Raw genomic sequence first — 14,864 nt, 5'->3', positions numbered from 1 at the left:
GCCTACCAACCTAATCCATTGTGTGGAAAATGCCGTAGAGTAAAAAAAAATATATATATATTTTTAAAAAAAACTTGAATGTGAATGTGTAACCTACAGTAGCCTATGTGTAGGCTACACAGTGTGATTGTTAGGTCCACTGCTTAGGCAGTAATTGAAACGGATCCGCAAAAAACACCGTTTTCTTCTCCTCCCCTCTTGCTTTTCAACAAATAGCAACGAATACAAACAACCACTGATAACGCAAATCATGCGTCTACAAAAATACATCATACACAATGTATGATTTTCAGAGGCGCCAAAACTAAGCAGAGGCTGACCCCTGCGGGACATTGAGCGTTACTGCACAGTGTCGAAAAAGTTTTCGAAGATCATTTCTGCTGAACCAAGTAAAATGACAGTCAAATTAAAACACATTCTTAAACCGTCATACACCGTAATAACATTCACTCGGATTCAGGAGTAAAACTTGCGTCATGAATTAGCCCAAGTGACTTAGAACCAACTCCAGTTTGTTTCACATCACTATAGAAAACGCAGGTCATCTCGAGCAGGCTATAAAACGTCAGCTGAATGTTTATATTATTATTATTATTATGCAAAATAATACACTTTGATAGCGCAAGTAGCCTACAGGGGATACAAAAATGGACGAAATGAGAACACTGAATAACGTTGAGACAAATACATTTAATTTTAGATCTGGATTTGTCACGTTTAAAAAATAAAGAAAAATGTAAGGTTATTAATTTTTCGTTCGTGGTCTGTAAATTCATATGACATTTCTTCCTGTTCCAATAGACAATTGTTGACATTTCATGAGATACATTTTATATTTAAGATCAAAGCTAGTTTAAAATTGCTTGTTATTCTGTGTTCTTTTTCGTGCAAAACTCCTGAATTTTGACGTTGGATAGCCTACAGTTAGGTAGCTACATTAAAAAAATGAATGGTGATGCCTAATTTGATTAGCGCCTACAACGGAATTGGTGGGCGTAAACCTAATCTTTCAGTGGCTCATTTGATTGGCTGAAATAGGTTGTCAGGCAAGACGACAGGCACGGGATTGGACCAACAAGCATAGAACGAGTGACAGATCTGTGCTCATGAAAAATTTCAATGCATTTGTAGCGGAGAAAGTCTTGAAAATACTATGAGCCTGGACTGACTTCGAGACAGGTAAGGATAACTGTATTACCGTCTGGGTTGTAAATCACAATAAATGGTACTTTCGTCTAATACATATATTTAAGAAGATAAACGATACGATTATCATGGAATAACTTTGCTTGATTTAAATCATTAACACGAACAGACCATTGTACGACTATCGAGCTAGCAAGCTTGCTACTTGCTGGAGTAGGGAGTGCTTCTAACGCAATCGGAAGTCCAGTCTACCGAGTGCAGTTAACTTTTTTGTTGCATTTAAACTCGAGTAGGTATCCGATTTGGGGAACTACTGTAGTTATGGTCACATATTGTGTTTGCAGACACTGTCTTACGAGGATGATCATTGTTTGCTACATGGTCAACCAGCTAGATTGCGAACTTGAGCTGGCGAGGAGGGTTTTATTACGGAAGTTGGCTTGTTCGTACTGAACGAGTAAGGACATGTTACTTATTGTTGTTACATCAGTTGCTGTCTGCTCCGTGGAGTATGGGTGTAACGTTAAATAACAGCTGGTGGGCGCTATTTACTATGTACTACTAACCAAGGTTTACTGGCCACTCTGACTGTGCGTGCTATGTGATGTTTGCTATTTTTATCTATTTTTTTATCAGCCAGTAATTTTTTTTAATAACTGGCGGATGTACAGTAAATGAATGGCAAATTAGCGCCTTTTTCGTACTGTAAAAATTAGGTGAAAGAAACATGTCTGAAGTTTAAATTGTATCGGAAACATCCATCAGTCGATGATAACGTGGTTACGCAAACTGGATGCGCGCCAGAGCTGTCAGTATGTGTACCAGATGCTGATTTAGTTGTTTAGCTATATTCAGAATGTTATAATGTAAACCTATTTGCACTGCTCGCATGTAACTACATACATTACGCACAGTAGCTCGCTAATTATATTACATGACAGTTGTCATGAAAGTAAAAGCACTTTGCTCTAGAAGAGAACGCTTTCCCCGAAGGTCGCTATTTAGGAATATGTAGAACAGCTTAGTTGTTTTGAGTGTGGAAGTATTTGCAAAATGTTGTTACATCCTCAGCAGCATTTTGAAAAACGCATGTTTTTGCCATGGGGCTTGGACAGTGCAACCTTGAAAGAATGTTGTTCATGTGATTCTTCAAAATGCATTCGTAAGAAAGAATGGCAAAACATAGAATTCACATCTCCACGGGCAACAGAAGGGACCGACGAAACACGTTCTGTATGCTACTGCCACATTCAGCAGTAAGGATATTTAAGCGCTGTGGCAGTGAGTCTGTAGTCGCAGTACACCACGTAAAGATCCCGCGCGCTAAACAGAGCTGGGGATTTGCCCCCCAGGGACACTGCACCCCCCAAAGAGGACCGAGGATGAAATGCAGGTTGCGCTGAGTTCCCAAGTGTCTTTTGGCAGGACGCCCGCTGCCTCTCGTATTCGCGATCACGTGCTCTTTCGCTCGGAAAATTGTGCTGCAGCACGCCATCACGCGCGGTTCACTGTGGGAAAACTGAAGTATATTAACGCTGCCGCGGGCGTAATGGTCGATAATTGCACGTGAATATGCTCTTCTCGTATATTATAGCCTGGCAGGTTTAAGAGTTCTGACTGAGTAGAGGTCAGTGTAAGTGTTTAGGGGAAGGTGCCGTAGTCAGACGGTAAGGAGTAAACAAAGATAACTTTTTTTTTTAGAAAAACAGCTAAGCGTCCACCCCCCTTCTGCTCCCCATGACCCCGTCAGGGACGGCCCTTGTTTTTCTCAGTTGTTTTCCACGTTTGATCCAAAGAGTCATGTGGGGCCCGTTCTAGTCTCAGAATGGGCTAATGATCATAAAAACACTTTTTTCTTTCCCCTGAATTTGTATGTAAACAGTTTTGACATTTCCTCAGAGAGAAGCAATTCAGAAGCAGACTGTGCTGTTGCTTTTTGACAATACCATAAAAATGGCAATGGGCAATTTAAAAAAAATCTCTTCTGAAAACCTTTCAGTGAATTTCGTAAAACACACCACAGCATGCTGAGAGGATGATAGTTTTAACTGTTGGTGGCATTTGGCTGCTTGTTTTTCTGCTCAGCTCACGGAAGTGGTTTTGGCGTCTTTTGGGCCTAGGTCTGTCTTGCACTTTCTTGCCGGTACTTCCACCTTCTAGCATCACAGTGGTATTGGCAATACTTTTTTTGGCCGAACAGAAAAAACGACAATGGATAACGCATAACGATAATGGACGGCGGGTGGATGTCTGAACGATAATGGATGCGCCGAGACGCTGGCTGGGTTTTGGCGTTGTGTCAGAATTGCACGTCAGGCGACTAGAACTGCCAGTAAAGGTGCTGACGCTACTCAGGGAGCTGTTACCAGAGTTCCGATCGCTGAAATGACATCACCGATGCCGCACAGAGTTTACGGCGTCTCTCCTGTGAGACGGAAGCGAGGCCCTGGGCACTTTCCGGAACCTTCTTGAGAGCCGAAAAGCCGGAATAAAAAGATATTGTGGTAAAATAACGGTTAAATATGTCTCCAGCCCTCGGTTGTCCGTGCGTTTTGTCAATGGGAGATATTCTGAAGTAAGCAGTCAAAACGTGCAAAGCAGCATGGGACTGTTTGTGTGAGAGGGTAACTAATGCTGCTGGGAAGTGGAACACTGTGAAAGAAATGAGTGTATGCAATGGGCATCTGTCCTGTGGGCATCGGCACTGAAGGGATTTGTTGAGAATACATGCACACGCTTTGTAAATATTTCCTCTGTGCGTATGTAAAGTAGCACGGAAGGAGTTTTGTCTTGTTTGTTTTTGTATATTGAATCATAAAAGTCTAGAATGCACGTATGCACTGGGGAGATATTACCTGTTAGCATGTGTGTGTTGGGGGAATTGGGGGGTAATGGAATCCATATTTCTGTGTGTATGTACCTTTGCATATTTAGTGCATAGTATAGGGGTTTGTGGTGTGTATTTGTACTTGGGTGCCTGTATATGAGTTTATGATGTGTAATTGTATGTGGGGACCTGTATAAGAGTTTGTGGTGTGTATTTGTACGTGGGGACCTGTATAGGAGTTTGTGGTGTGTAAATTTACATGGGGACCTGTATAGGAGTTTGTGGTGTGTAATTGTACGTGGGGACCTGTATAGAACTTTGCGGTATGTAATTTTACATGGGGACCTGTATAGGAGTTTGTGGTGTGTAATTTTACATGGGGACCTGTATATGAGTTTGTAGTGTGTAATTGTACGTGGGGACCTGTGTCTGTTCGATTGTGCTGTTAGGAGCCTGGAGGATGTCGATTGAGACAGAGGCTTTGCTGCAGGAAGCGAAGGAGAGCATCGAGGCAGCACAGAACTACAGGACTGAACTGCAGCAACGGCTACATGGACTCAGCCAGGCCCGCAAACAGGTACCGGCTTCTCTGTCCACCTCCGCCCACACCCAAACCCAAACCCAAACAGGTGCGGCACACCTTCCACACCTGTGCATACTCCAAGCCTGCTGGCCTCCAGCCCCCCTCCTCCTTCAAATCTGCATCAGAGCAGTGCAGATTTTAGTTCCTCTAAAGGAGCATAGATCGCTGTGTGAGATTAGAGTCAAATCTGACTTGTGTTCATGGAGCCAGGCCACTGCACCCTTGCAGAGGTAGGCTGAAATCAGAAGTTTTTGGGGGTTTTTTTTTTTAGCACAATTTTTTCGGAGGCCTCTTCGATATCCTCCCCGACTTCCTGTCTCCCTCCCCCTTCGCTCTCGCTCATCGTAAACAATGCTGTTATTTCCTGCCCGGCTAAGGGACACCAGACGGAGAGAAGATGGGGGCTAGCTTCCACCCCCCCTACATGAGTCAGGTCACACACAGGCATTCCCAGACTGTCTGAGTAACATCACACCTCTGCAACCTGAGATCATTTTGGTGATGGGGGGGGGGGGTGTGAAGCAAGACGTGACTCTTGCATCCCAGCATGAACCCTGACCCCCCTGAGGCAAGGGGTTAGTCTAAACATCCTGCTCAGACGTCCCCTCCCCTCTACTCTCCAGCTCGCCACGGCGAAGCTGGCAGATAGGGGATATTGAAGCGCTGGTCACAACGTTCTTAAGTGTGTGCAGTTCAGGGTGGAGTCATATCAGGAGTGCAGTCATATCTAGAGCGCAGCGATGGTGAGAGCAGCGCTACAGCGTTAGCGGTACACGTCTGTGAGGGCGGCGCTCCTCAGGGCCGCAGCAGGGTGCGGGGGGAGGGGGAGGGAGGGGAGGGGGGGGGCTTTGCATACAGAAGCGCTGAGGCCGTTTACGCTCCTGTCCCGCGTGTCTGCTTCTGCCGCTTATCGGCTCCGCGCATCCTCTACGATAGTGTGAGCGGCTCCTGCCACAGGCCCTTCCGCTTCCCCTCGCCTTTCAACCGTCTCTCTCTCTCTCTCTCTCACGCTCTCACGCTCTCAGCTCTCTCTCTCTCTCCCCTCATTCCCTCCATCTATTTGGCGCTCCTGCAGATTGTGTTTGAGTTCATTACTTGTGGTTCTAAAGGGGGGGTGGGGCCTGGTCTCTGTGTATGGGGTGGGGGGGGGGGAGCTGGAAAGAACACTAGACGCAAAACTCCAAACTCACAACCGACCACTGCGCTACAAAAAAAAAAACTGATCTCTTCAGTTTAAAGTTAATGTAGCATAACTCGTGAACTTGTAACTACACCTTTTGACTGCTTTAGCTGCAGCCAGCTCCCTGCAGGGCTAGCTGGCTGGCTATCAGATTACCTAGGACACAGTGTCTACCGCTCAGTGCACGGAGTGGCTTTACCTGCTTCCTGTCAGACCTGGGTCAAATACGTACTCGTTTTGGATTCAAATACTTTTCTATGCTTAATTACTTATCTTGTCTGGTGCATTGGAACCAATGAAATACCCTCAAATAGGGCAAACCCCACCTTCTGGTCATGTTGGCGGGCTCAGTTACACCAGGCAAGATCAACAGAGCACAGAAAAGTATTTGAATCCGAAACAAATACGTATTTGACCCAGGTCTGCTTCCTGTTTTGGAGCATGCCCTGGGCTTAAAGCAGAACGACACTGTGACACTGTACTCCACATGTTAATATGCAGCGAGTCCGTCAAGATTATCTCGTCCCCGTTGCTGCAGCCTTTTCAAGGGCAGATGAATCTTTTCCTACCCATCATTTGCTTCATAAAGCGCGGCCTCTCGTTATGAATAATAAATGAGATCGAGCGGTTGATCGATCGATAAGACTACTACCAGGCCTCGTTTCTCAGTGGTAGAACAACCACGTTCCCCTCAGCTTGGGGTGTTTCAGAAAGGGTTTTGGAGAGGGGGAAGGGCGGGGAGGGGGGACGTCTTGTTATGATTAATGCTGTCTTCTTAAGAGGAACTGTAGCGGGTGCTCTTACTGGAAACCGCACGGCTTCCTGTCAAGCTAGGAGCGTTTCTGCCTCAAAACGGTACCTGCCAGCGTAGCCGTTAGCAGCAGCAGCGCTACACAAGTGCTCGGAGAGATAGTGAGAGAGAGAGAGAGAGAGAGAGCGCTACCAGTCTCGACATCACTTCCTCCTTCACATCCTTCTCCATTTCACTCATCAGACTTTCCATCGACTTTTATATATTTGTTTAACCCCCTCCCAGTTTTTTTCCCCTGAGGGGGTTACGTTTATATATATATTTATGTACATTTATTTACACATTTACACTGCTGAAGTATTTCGCATAAAGTCTAACGCTGATAATGGATGATTACTGATGATTATGAATGACTGATTCCTGATAATGGATGATAACTGATGCCTGATGATGGATGATTATTGATGCCTGATTACTGATGATTAATTACTGATGATGGATGATTACTGATGCCTGATGATGGATGATTATTGATGCCTGATTACTGATGATTAATTACTGATGATGGATGATTACTGATGCCTGATGATGGATGATTATTGATGCCTGATTACTGATGGATGACTTGATGACAGATGATGGATGACAGATGATTATTGATGATGGATGATGCCTGATTACTGATGGGTGATGGATGATTACTTATGACTGTTGACTACTGATGCCTGATGGATGGCTGTTGATTACTCATGCCTGATGGCGGTACTCACTCACTGGCGGGCTGCAGGTGCGCGGCAGCGCCAGCCAGACGCGGGAGGCGCTGAAGCGGCACTTCCAGGACCTGCAGGCGATGGTGACGCGGCTGCTGGGCGAGCGGCTGGCGGCGCTGCTGCAGGAGGTGGACGCCATCGAGCAGGACAGCGTGCGGCCGCTCGACGACTGCCAGAAGCTCATCGAGCAGGGCGTCAGCACCGCCGACGAGCTGCTGAAGGAAGGTGAGCGCGGGGTTGGGCTCCGTGGCTGCTCTACGCACTCCTATGACCGCTTATAACTGTACATTCCCCTAAGACACTTTACACACCCCTAAGACCACTTATATCTATGACACACTCCTATGGCCACTTATAACCATTACACACCCGTATGACCACTTTACAAACCCCTTTGACCACGTATAACTATACATACCCCTAAGACCACTTTAGACACCCTTATGACAATTTTACACACCGCTATGTCTGTTTTACACATCGCTATGACGTCTTTACATACACCTACGACTGCTTTACACACCCCTGTGGCCACGTATAACTATACATACCACTATGACCACTTTACACACCCCTATGACCACGTATAACTATACATACCACTATGACCACTTTACACACCCCTATGACCACGTATAACTATACATACCACTATGACCACTTTACACACTCCTGTGACAGTTTTTAGATAATCTGATGTGGTTCATGTAAATTGCCTCAGCGCGTTGTGCCTGTGTTAATATGAGAGCTGCTGGGTGTCTGAGCGCGGTGCTTCTCCCCATGCCCGCAGGCGAGGCTGCCATTCGCTGTGGCATAGCGGGGGAGGACGACATGCTGGGCAGATTCACCAAGAAGGCTCTGCAGATCCAGCTGGACAGGTGAGCTCCATGCTGAAGGGCACACAGAGAAAAGCTAGCGAAACCGCTAGGTGGGATCGACAGCTCAAAGCTCAAAGGTCACTTCATACAACAGGACACTTAGAGGAAGCAATTTTGGTTAAATACATTTTTTTTCAAGGATACAACGACAGTCTCCCATCTTGGGTTTTAGCTTTTAACATTTGAGTTACAAGCCCAGGGCTCAACACTAGATGGAGATCCATGACTTAACGATTTGGACCAATCGTGCTATGCTGCGCAGAGAAAAGTCTTTTGATTGGCTCTTACGGGTCAATGAGTGACATCACAGTGGTACTGTGGCTTGGCCCATAGTCCACCCATTGCGGGCTTTACTAAGCCTTTACTAACTTTATGACGGGTGCAAGGGAAGTGGTTCAAGTAGCTGATTAAGTGCAGGCAAAGAATCTGACCCAAACCTGAAAGGCAATTTTTATTTTTTTTTTCTCTTTCAATTAAATTGAAATAAGCGACTTGGAACAGATGAAAGAAGGAAAAATAGTAAAGCAGGTTGAGTTTGCAATATCCATACGGCAATGGAGACCGAAGCATTTTTTTTATTTTTATAAATGTGCAGTCTACTCTTTCACAGACACCTTAGGTCACATCCCAGGTGTTTTAAGCAGAATGGGGGTGCGGTGGCTGAGCTTTTCAGTCGGAGCCTCGCGTGGAATTTGTGCTGTCTGGGGTTCGCTGCCTGCCCCTCGGCCGAGCGTAACCCGGGGGACCACGTGTTCCGCAGACGGCGCAGGCCCGGACAGACCCAGCTCCGGTATCGCCACGGCAACCGGAGTGTTCGGTAGTAAAGTCTCCGACTTAAGAGCAGTTTGACACTCTGTCAGAGGAGGTCAGAGGTGACGGAATGAGGCACTGCTTCCTGCTTCCTGGCTGTGTGCGGAGGGGACAGCGGGGTTGGTTGCTGCGGGCTGTGGAATCTGGCAGAAGCGTTCGGAATTTTGCGGAAGGCCCAGCCAGCGTTTGAGTTCTAGCCTCGACAGGTCCGATTACCGAGAGAGAGAGAGAGAGAGAGAGAGAGAAGGAGCGGAGCGGAGTACGGAATACAGTCTCTCCGGAGTCCGGAGATGAATTGGATTTTGCGGGGGGTTTGGCCCCCTGTCAGCAAATGTCAATCATTTCTGCACACACTGCTTTGGGCATATTGCACGTGACTATGCAGGAGTAAATGGCCACTGGTGGTTGGCCTCGTTGATCTCCAGATGTTGGTCCTGCCTTGTGAGTTGAAGCATGTGCGCTGGGCACTGTGAGCTGGGTGGAATCCTTTTGGTAAGTCAGGCCATTATAACAGGCTGTGACAAGCGCTCTAAACCTCTGTACTGATCCTGTGTATGTCTCTCTGTCTGTCTGTCTGTCTCTCTCTCTCTCTCTCTGTCTCTCTCTCTCTCTCTCTCTCTCTCTCTCTGCCTCTCTCTCTCTCTCGCTCTGTCTCTCTCTCTCTCAGTCTCCCCGAGGTGCCGGTCCTGGTGGATGTCCCCTGCCTGTCTGCGCAGCTGGACGACTCGCTGCTGCAGACGGTGCGGGAGCGCGTGGCGAGGCACGGCAGTGTCGCCTCCCACCCTCCCGTGCAGATCGAGGAGCTGGTGGAGCGTCCCGGCAGCATGCTGGTGCGCTGGTGCAAGGTGAGCCTCCCAACCGCATCCATGGCAACGCTCTGCCTCCCAACCGCATCCATGGCACCGCTCTGCCTTCCAACCACATCCATGGCAACACTCTTGACTACTAACTGTAGCCATGGCAACACTCTGCCTCCAAACCGCATCCATGGCAACACTCTTCCTCCCAACTGCGCCCATGGCAAAGCTCTGACTCCTAACTGTGCCCATGGCAACACTCTAACTCTCAACCGCATCCATGGCAACACTTTTCGACATCTTCAGACTGGTTATTGGTTATTGGTAGTCCCCTGCCCCCATTCTCAAACCCCCACTAATGCAGACACTGTTGTGTAGCTAAAAAGATGAGCTGACAACTGTGTTCGTGGAATGCAGTGTCGTCCAGGACACTGACGGTGACTCAGCCCTCGAAATCAACGGCCTCCTCCCCCGATTCCCACAGGAATACGGGTCACCCCTGACCCCGACCTACCTTCAGTCAACATCTGCCCTCAATTAAATGTTCACGCACACAAGCTGAATTAGTAAGTAAAGCGTTCACAAACACAGTTTGATGAGCAGATTACATCTGGCGATTGATTAGCTAGCCAGTGGGTAGCACAATCACACAGTAATACTTGCATTCCTTTTGTGAGCCAGAGTTAAAGAGTTAAACTTTGCCAGGATCCAAAATCACAGCACAGGCACACAGCTGAGGTCTGAACAGGCCTGAGAAATCCAGCTAGCGCTCTCCCCCGAGGAAGCACCAAAGCAGGGAAGAAACGTGAAAAACAGGAGCACCCAGTTCCGCGCGGAGAGGAGATGTACTGTACCGGCGGAGGAGGGAAGGGTGGGTCTGCTGAGTGAAGTCTGCGCTGAGAGGCTGAATCTCTGAATTGCACCCCCTGGAAGAAGATCCAGGAAAAGCACAGGAATTAATAAAAACTGTAATTTGTACTACTATCCTCAATAATACTGATTCTTGAAATGAGAATTTTTATTGTTATTAAAAGTCCTACTAATAATGACCAAGGGTTTCGGTTGATGGGGTTATACCTGCATCGTTGTGCAATAGCACCCCTAGTGGTCCAATGAGCAGCTGCAGTTTACTCGTGGCTGCAACGGAACCGGTTCAGACCGCGTGTCCAATAACAGCTGATCAACCAAACTGTGCCAGCGCTCGCTGCTTCTGTGCAGGACTACTGTGTGTGTATGTGTGTGTCTAACAGTGAGGTCCCTCTCTCTGTAAGTGGACGATGACTTCACAGTGCAGGATTACTGTACTAGCTGTGTGTGTGTGTGTTTTTATAACAGTGTGAGGTCACTCTCTGTAGGTGGTCGATGACTTCACAGCGCAGTATTACTGTACTAGGAGTGTGTGTGTGTAACAGTGTGAGGTCTCTCTCGCCCTCTGTAGGTGGACGATGACTTCACAGCGCAGTATTACTGTACTAGGAGTGTGTGTGTGTGTGTGTGTGTAACAGTGCGAGCTCTCTCTCGCCCTCTGTAGGTGGACGATGATTTCGCGGTGCAGGATTACTGTACTAGCTGTGTGTGTGTGTGTGTGTAACAGTGTGAGCTCTCTCTCGCCCTCTGTAGGTGGACGATGATTTCGCGGTGCAGGACTACCGGCTGCAGTTCCGCCGCAGCCCCTCCTCCCAGTACGAGGACGCCTACATCGGCAAGGAAACGGATTACCTGGTGCTGCACCTGGACCCCCACACCGACCACCAGTTCCGCGTGTGCGCCAGGGGCGAGGGGCGCACCGAGTGGAGCCCCTGGAGCGTCCCGCAAACCGGCTACACCACGCTAGCTCCCCACGGTACCCCCTCCGCCCGCCCTAATCTGGGCCCCGGGCCTTTAAAACACTTCCTGCACTTTCTGAAACCTGGGAAAAAAAACAGCCAATAAAAAAAAAGAGTTATTTTCATTGAAAAAAAGTTCCATGGAGCATTTATGAACATTTTTCCCATTGACGAATTAAACTTCGATGCATTTCTCGAACTAACCGAATTTAAAAACGAGTTGGCATCAAGCCTGGTGTTGCAGGATAATTGGTCGGATGGTGTGAAGTTTCATGAACCCTATGTCAAGTGAAGGTGCTGTGTGCTGTCAATCACAGACTAGTAACAGCCAATCAAATTACCAAGTGACAATACTAAGTGTTTTTTTTACAAGTTCAGTTTGTATGACCACAGTGGTATTTCCCACTAGCAGGTACACATAATAGGGACTTGTACAATCGTATATACTCACACTATTTGAAGACCTCGCTGTGCGTTTACCTGTACTTACCTGTGCCTCTCTCTCTCTCTCGCTCTCTCCTCAGAGTGGTGTCCTGGCACTGACGGCTACATCCTGAGCAGCCGGAGGAACATCGCTATGCGCAGTGACTCCTCCCCTTCCAACGCTGGCGTCCTGTACTCCAACTCCGCCACCTACTTCTGCGGGCAGACCCTCACGTTCAAGTGAGTCCCTCTTCCAGCTTGTGCCTGCCTTTCCAGACCCGCCCCCTTTCCTTACCAGCTCCACCCACTTCCAGCTTGTGCCTGTCTTTCTCTGCCCCCGCCCCCTCTCCTTACCAGCTCCACCCACTTCCAGCTTGTGCCTGTCCTTCTCAGACCCCACCGCCTCTCCTTACCAGCGCCACCCTCTTCCAGCTTGTGCCTGTCTTTCTGTGACCCCGCCCCCTCTCCTTACCAGCTCCACCCACTTCCAGCATCTGCCTGTCCTTCTCAGACCCTGCCCCCTCTCCTTACCAGCTCCACCCACTTCCAGCATCTGCCTGTCCTTCTCAGACCCCGCCCCCTCTCCTTACCAGCTCCACCCACTTCCAGAATCTGCCTGTCTTTCTCTGACCCACGCCTCTCCTTACCAGCCCCACTTCCAGCTTCTGCCTGTCCTTCTCAGACCCCGCCCCCTCTCCTTACCAGCTCCACCCACTTCCAGCATCTGCCTTTGTCTATGACCCCGCCCCCTCCTTACCTGCTACACCAACTTTCTGCTACTGTCTGTGAGGACAGTCGGACCTGTCAGCAGCACTAATTGTTCAGGCAGTAATTACCTGGGAGAAGAGAAAACCAGGGCCATTTTTGGATTCAAAGGGCCAAATTTGAGTATCCCTGGTCTAAAATGAAACACAAGTGTAATGGGAGTGCGGCCTGCTTAACTGACCGAGTGTGTAAATGTACTAATGAACGTAGCGTACATATCTATGCATTCCAAGCGCTAACGCGGAGGACGTTGTGTCTGCGGGTTTCAGGTTCACTGCAGCCGGTCAGGGGGACAGGTGGGACAGCGTTGGGGTGTGTGTGGACAACCAGAGCGGGGCGGAGTCTCTGCAGCGGGACAAGGCCGTCTGCATCTCCACCAACGGTGAGCTAACAACCTGCACTCCCGAAATGGCTGTGCGCGCTGTTACAGTTCATTACTATTACAGTTCATATGTATCCACAGTTCACATTAACACAAATTTTAAAAAATAAAAAAGCATACATCTGTGTTTTTAACCATCCTTTTACCCACTCCCTGACCATGTCTCCAGGTGCTGTGTTTGTGAATGGGAAAGAGATGACCAACCAGCTACCGGCCATCACCACCGGCTCCACTGTGACCTTTGACATGGAAGTGGTCAACCTCTTCCCTGTCAGCAACAACCTCGGCGACGGGGGCAACTTCAAGCTGAGGGTGACCATTGGCTCAGGGAACCGGGAGGTGGTGTTTGATTGGCTGCTGGATCAGAGTGTGGACTGCCTGTTCTTCGGCTGCTCCTTCACCTACCCCAACTGGAAGGTTCTGGTGTTCTGATTCCCCCCCTCCCGCCCCGAATCTCCAGCGTCGCTCGACTCGACACAACGGGACGGGACGGGCAGGAAGAGGAAGATCACAAAGCGTCAAGAACAACGTGCTTTTAATTTCCCCCAAGCGTCGGGGCGAACAGCGACGAGCCGCTACGTTTACAGATTTAACTCCGCAGAAGAACGTTGATGCTTGGTCAGCAGGCTGTTTACCTGAGCCCAGTAGCTCATTATTAGCACAGCACCTGCTCGCCTGCAAACAATCTTGCTTTTTTTTTGGGGTGGGGGTGGGTGGGGGGTGGGGGTGGATTATGAACCTGAGAACGCCCAGAGCCACATTTCCATAGCAACAGGCTGAGGCTCAAGAGAGGTTACTAGCTCGGAGCCTCCAATCAGGACGGGTGAGTAAGGGTTTGCAGTACTGCTATTTTTATCTGGTTTACTCTTTTTTTGGGGGGGGGGGGGGAAGAGTTGTTTTTTTGTGTTCCTTTTTAAAAATTTTTTTTTACAAAAATAGTAGTAGTTTGTTGTTTACTTTTTTGCAATCTCTTGCTGAGACAATCTTAACAGTATTTACAAATGTTTTAACTCCCCTCCCAATTCAGACACTGAATGGCAAAGTACCATCACAGAACTGGGTCCCTAAGATGAACCTCAAGTTCTGAAAATACTCCTTTAGATCCCTGAGGAATTTCGGTGAAACTCGGTACTGACGAAAGTGTACAATGTTTTTATTTCTCATTTGGGTAAATGTCTTAAGACGGTTGGTAATTTGCAGGACGTTACTGGTGTCTAAAAGGGTTCGGTATTTGAAATCGTTCTGATGCTACTGCACTGCTCCTTGTTAAAACATTTCCTCATGAGCTTCACGATCAACTGCCAAGAACAGGTGTACATATATCCAATTTAACCTGGTGCGGTTTAGTAGGTTTCAACCACGTCTTTAAAATCGTTGCCACAGTGTACATACTTACTCTAGTTAAATGCTGTGAACAGGGTGTACTTCTTCTGAGATGAGTTTTATTCTACCATCAAAGCTTGAATGGGGAGGGGGGGGGATTGTTGAATTGGCTATGGAAAAAAAAATCAAGCAGAACTTATGAATGATTAAACAGCCTAAGCAGACAAACAAACAAAAAAAAAGAAAGTCATTGACTAAAACAGTTCGAGGCTTTTTGGCCCAATCATAAAACAAAATGGACGCCCAGGCCTCCCAGCAGCCAGATCGGGCTCAGGCTCCTTGGCAGCATTTTTCGACCAATAGCGCCACGGTACTGAAACGGACTGCGGAGAATCGCCCGGCA

General features: G+C 48.0%; 1 protein-coding gene across 1 annotated transcript; it reads left to right on the top strand.

Moving 5' to 3' along the window:
• Window positions 1–1,043: 1,043 nt before the first annotated feature.
• On the top strand, window positions 1,044–14,707 carry crlf3 (cytokine receptor-like factor 3). Its single transcript, XM_064315201.1, has 9 exons — window positions 1,044–1,179; window positions 4,423–4,550; window positions 7,275–7,482; window positions 8,048–8,135; window positions 9,613–9,790; window positions 11,363–11,585; window positions 12,093–12,231; window positions 13,026–13,138; window positions 13,308–14,707. The coding sequence occupies exons 2-9, from the start codon at window positions 4,434–4,436 to the stop codon at window positions 13,568–13,570; spliced, it is 1,329 nt and encodes a 442-aa protein (XP_064171271.1). The 5' UTR covers window positions 1,044–1,179; window positions 4,423–4,433; the 3' UTR covers window positions 13,571–14,707.
• Window positions 14,708–14,864: the final 157 nt, after the last annotated feature.

Source organism: Anguilla rostrata, chromosome 17 (assembly GCF_018555375.3).
Source record: "Anguilla rostrata isolate EN2019 chromosome 17, ASM1855537v3, whole genome shotgun sequence".
Classification (NCBI taxonomy): Eukaryota; Metazoa; Chordata; class Actinopteri; order Anguilliformes; family Anguillidae; genus Anguilla; species Anguilla rostrata.
This window is presented reverse-complemented; position numbering and strand designations above follow the sequence as displayed.

What these genes read in the sequence shown, in the direction of transcription:
- crlf3 (XM_064315201.1), top strand. Translation starts at nt 4,434, where the DNA reads ATGTCGATTGAGACAGAGGCTTTGCTGCAGGAAGCGAAGGAGAGCATC. An exon ending in TCAGCCAGGCCCGCAAACAG is followed by an intron (nt 4,551 to 7,274) that starts GTACCGGCTTCT and finishes GGCGGGCTGCAG; the next exon opens with GTGCGCGGCAGCGCCAGCCA. An exon ending in CACCACGCTAGCTCCCCACG is followed by an intron (nt 11,586 to 12,092) that starts GTACCCCCTCCG and finishes CTCTCTCCTCAG; the next exon opens with AGTGGTGTCCTGGCACTGAC.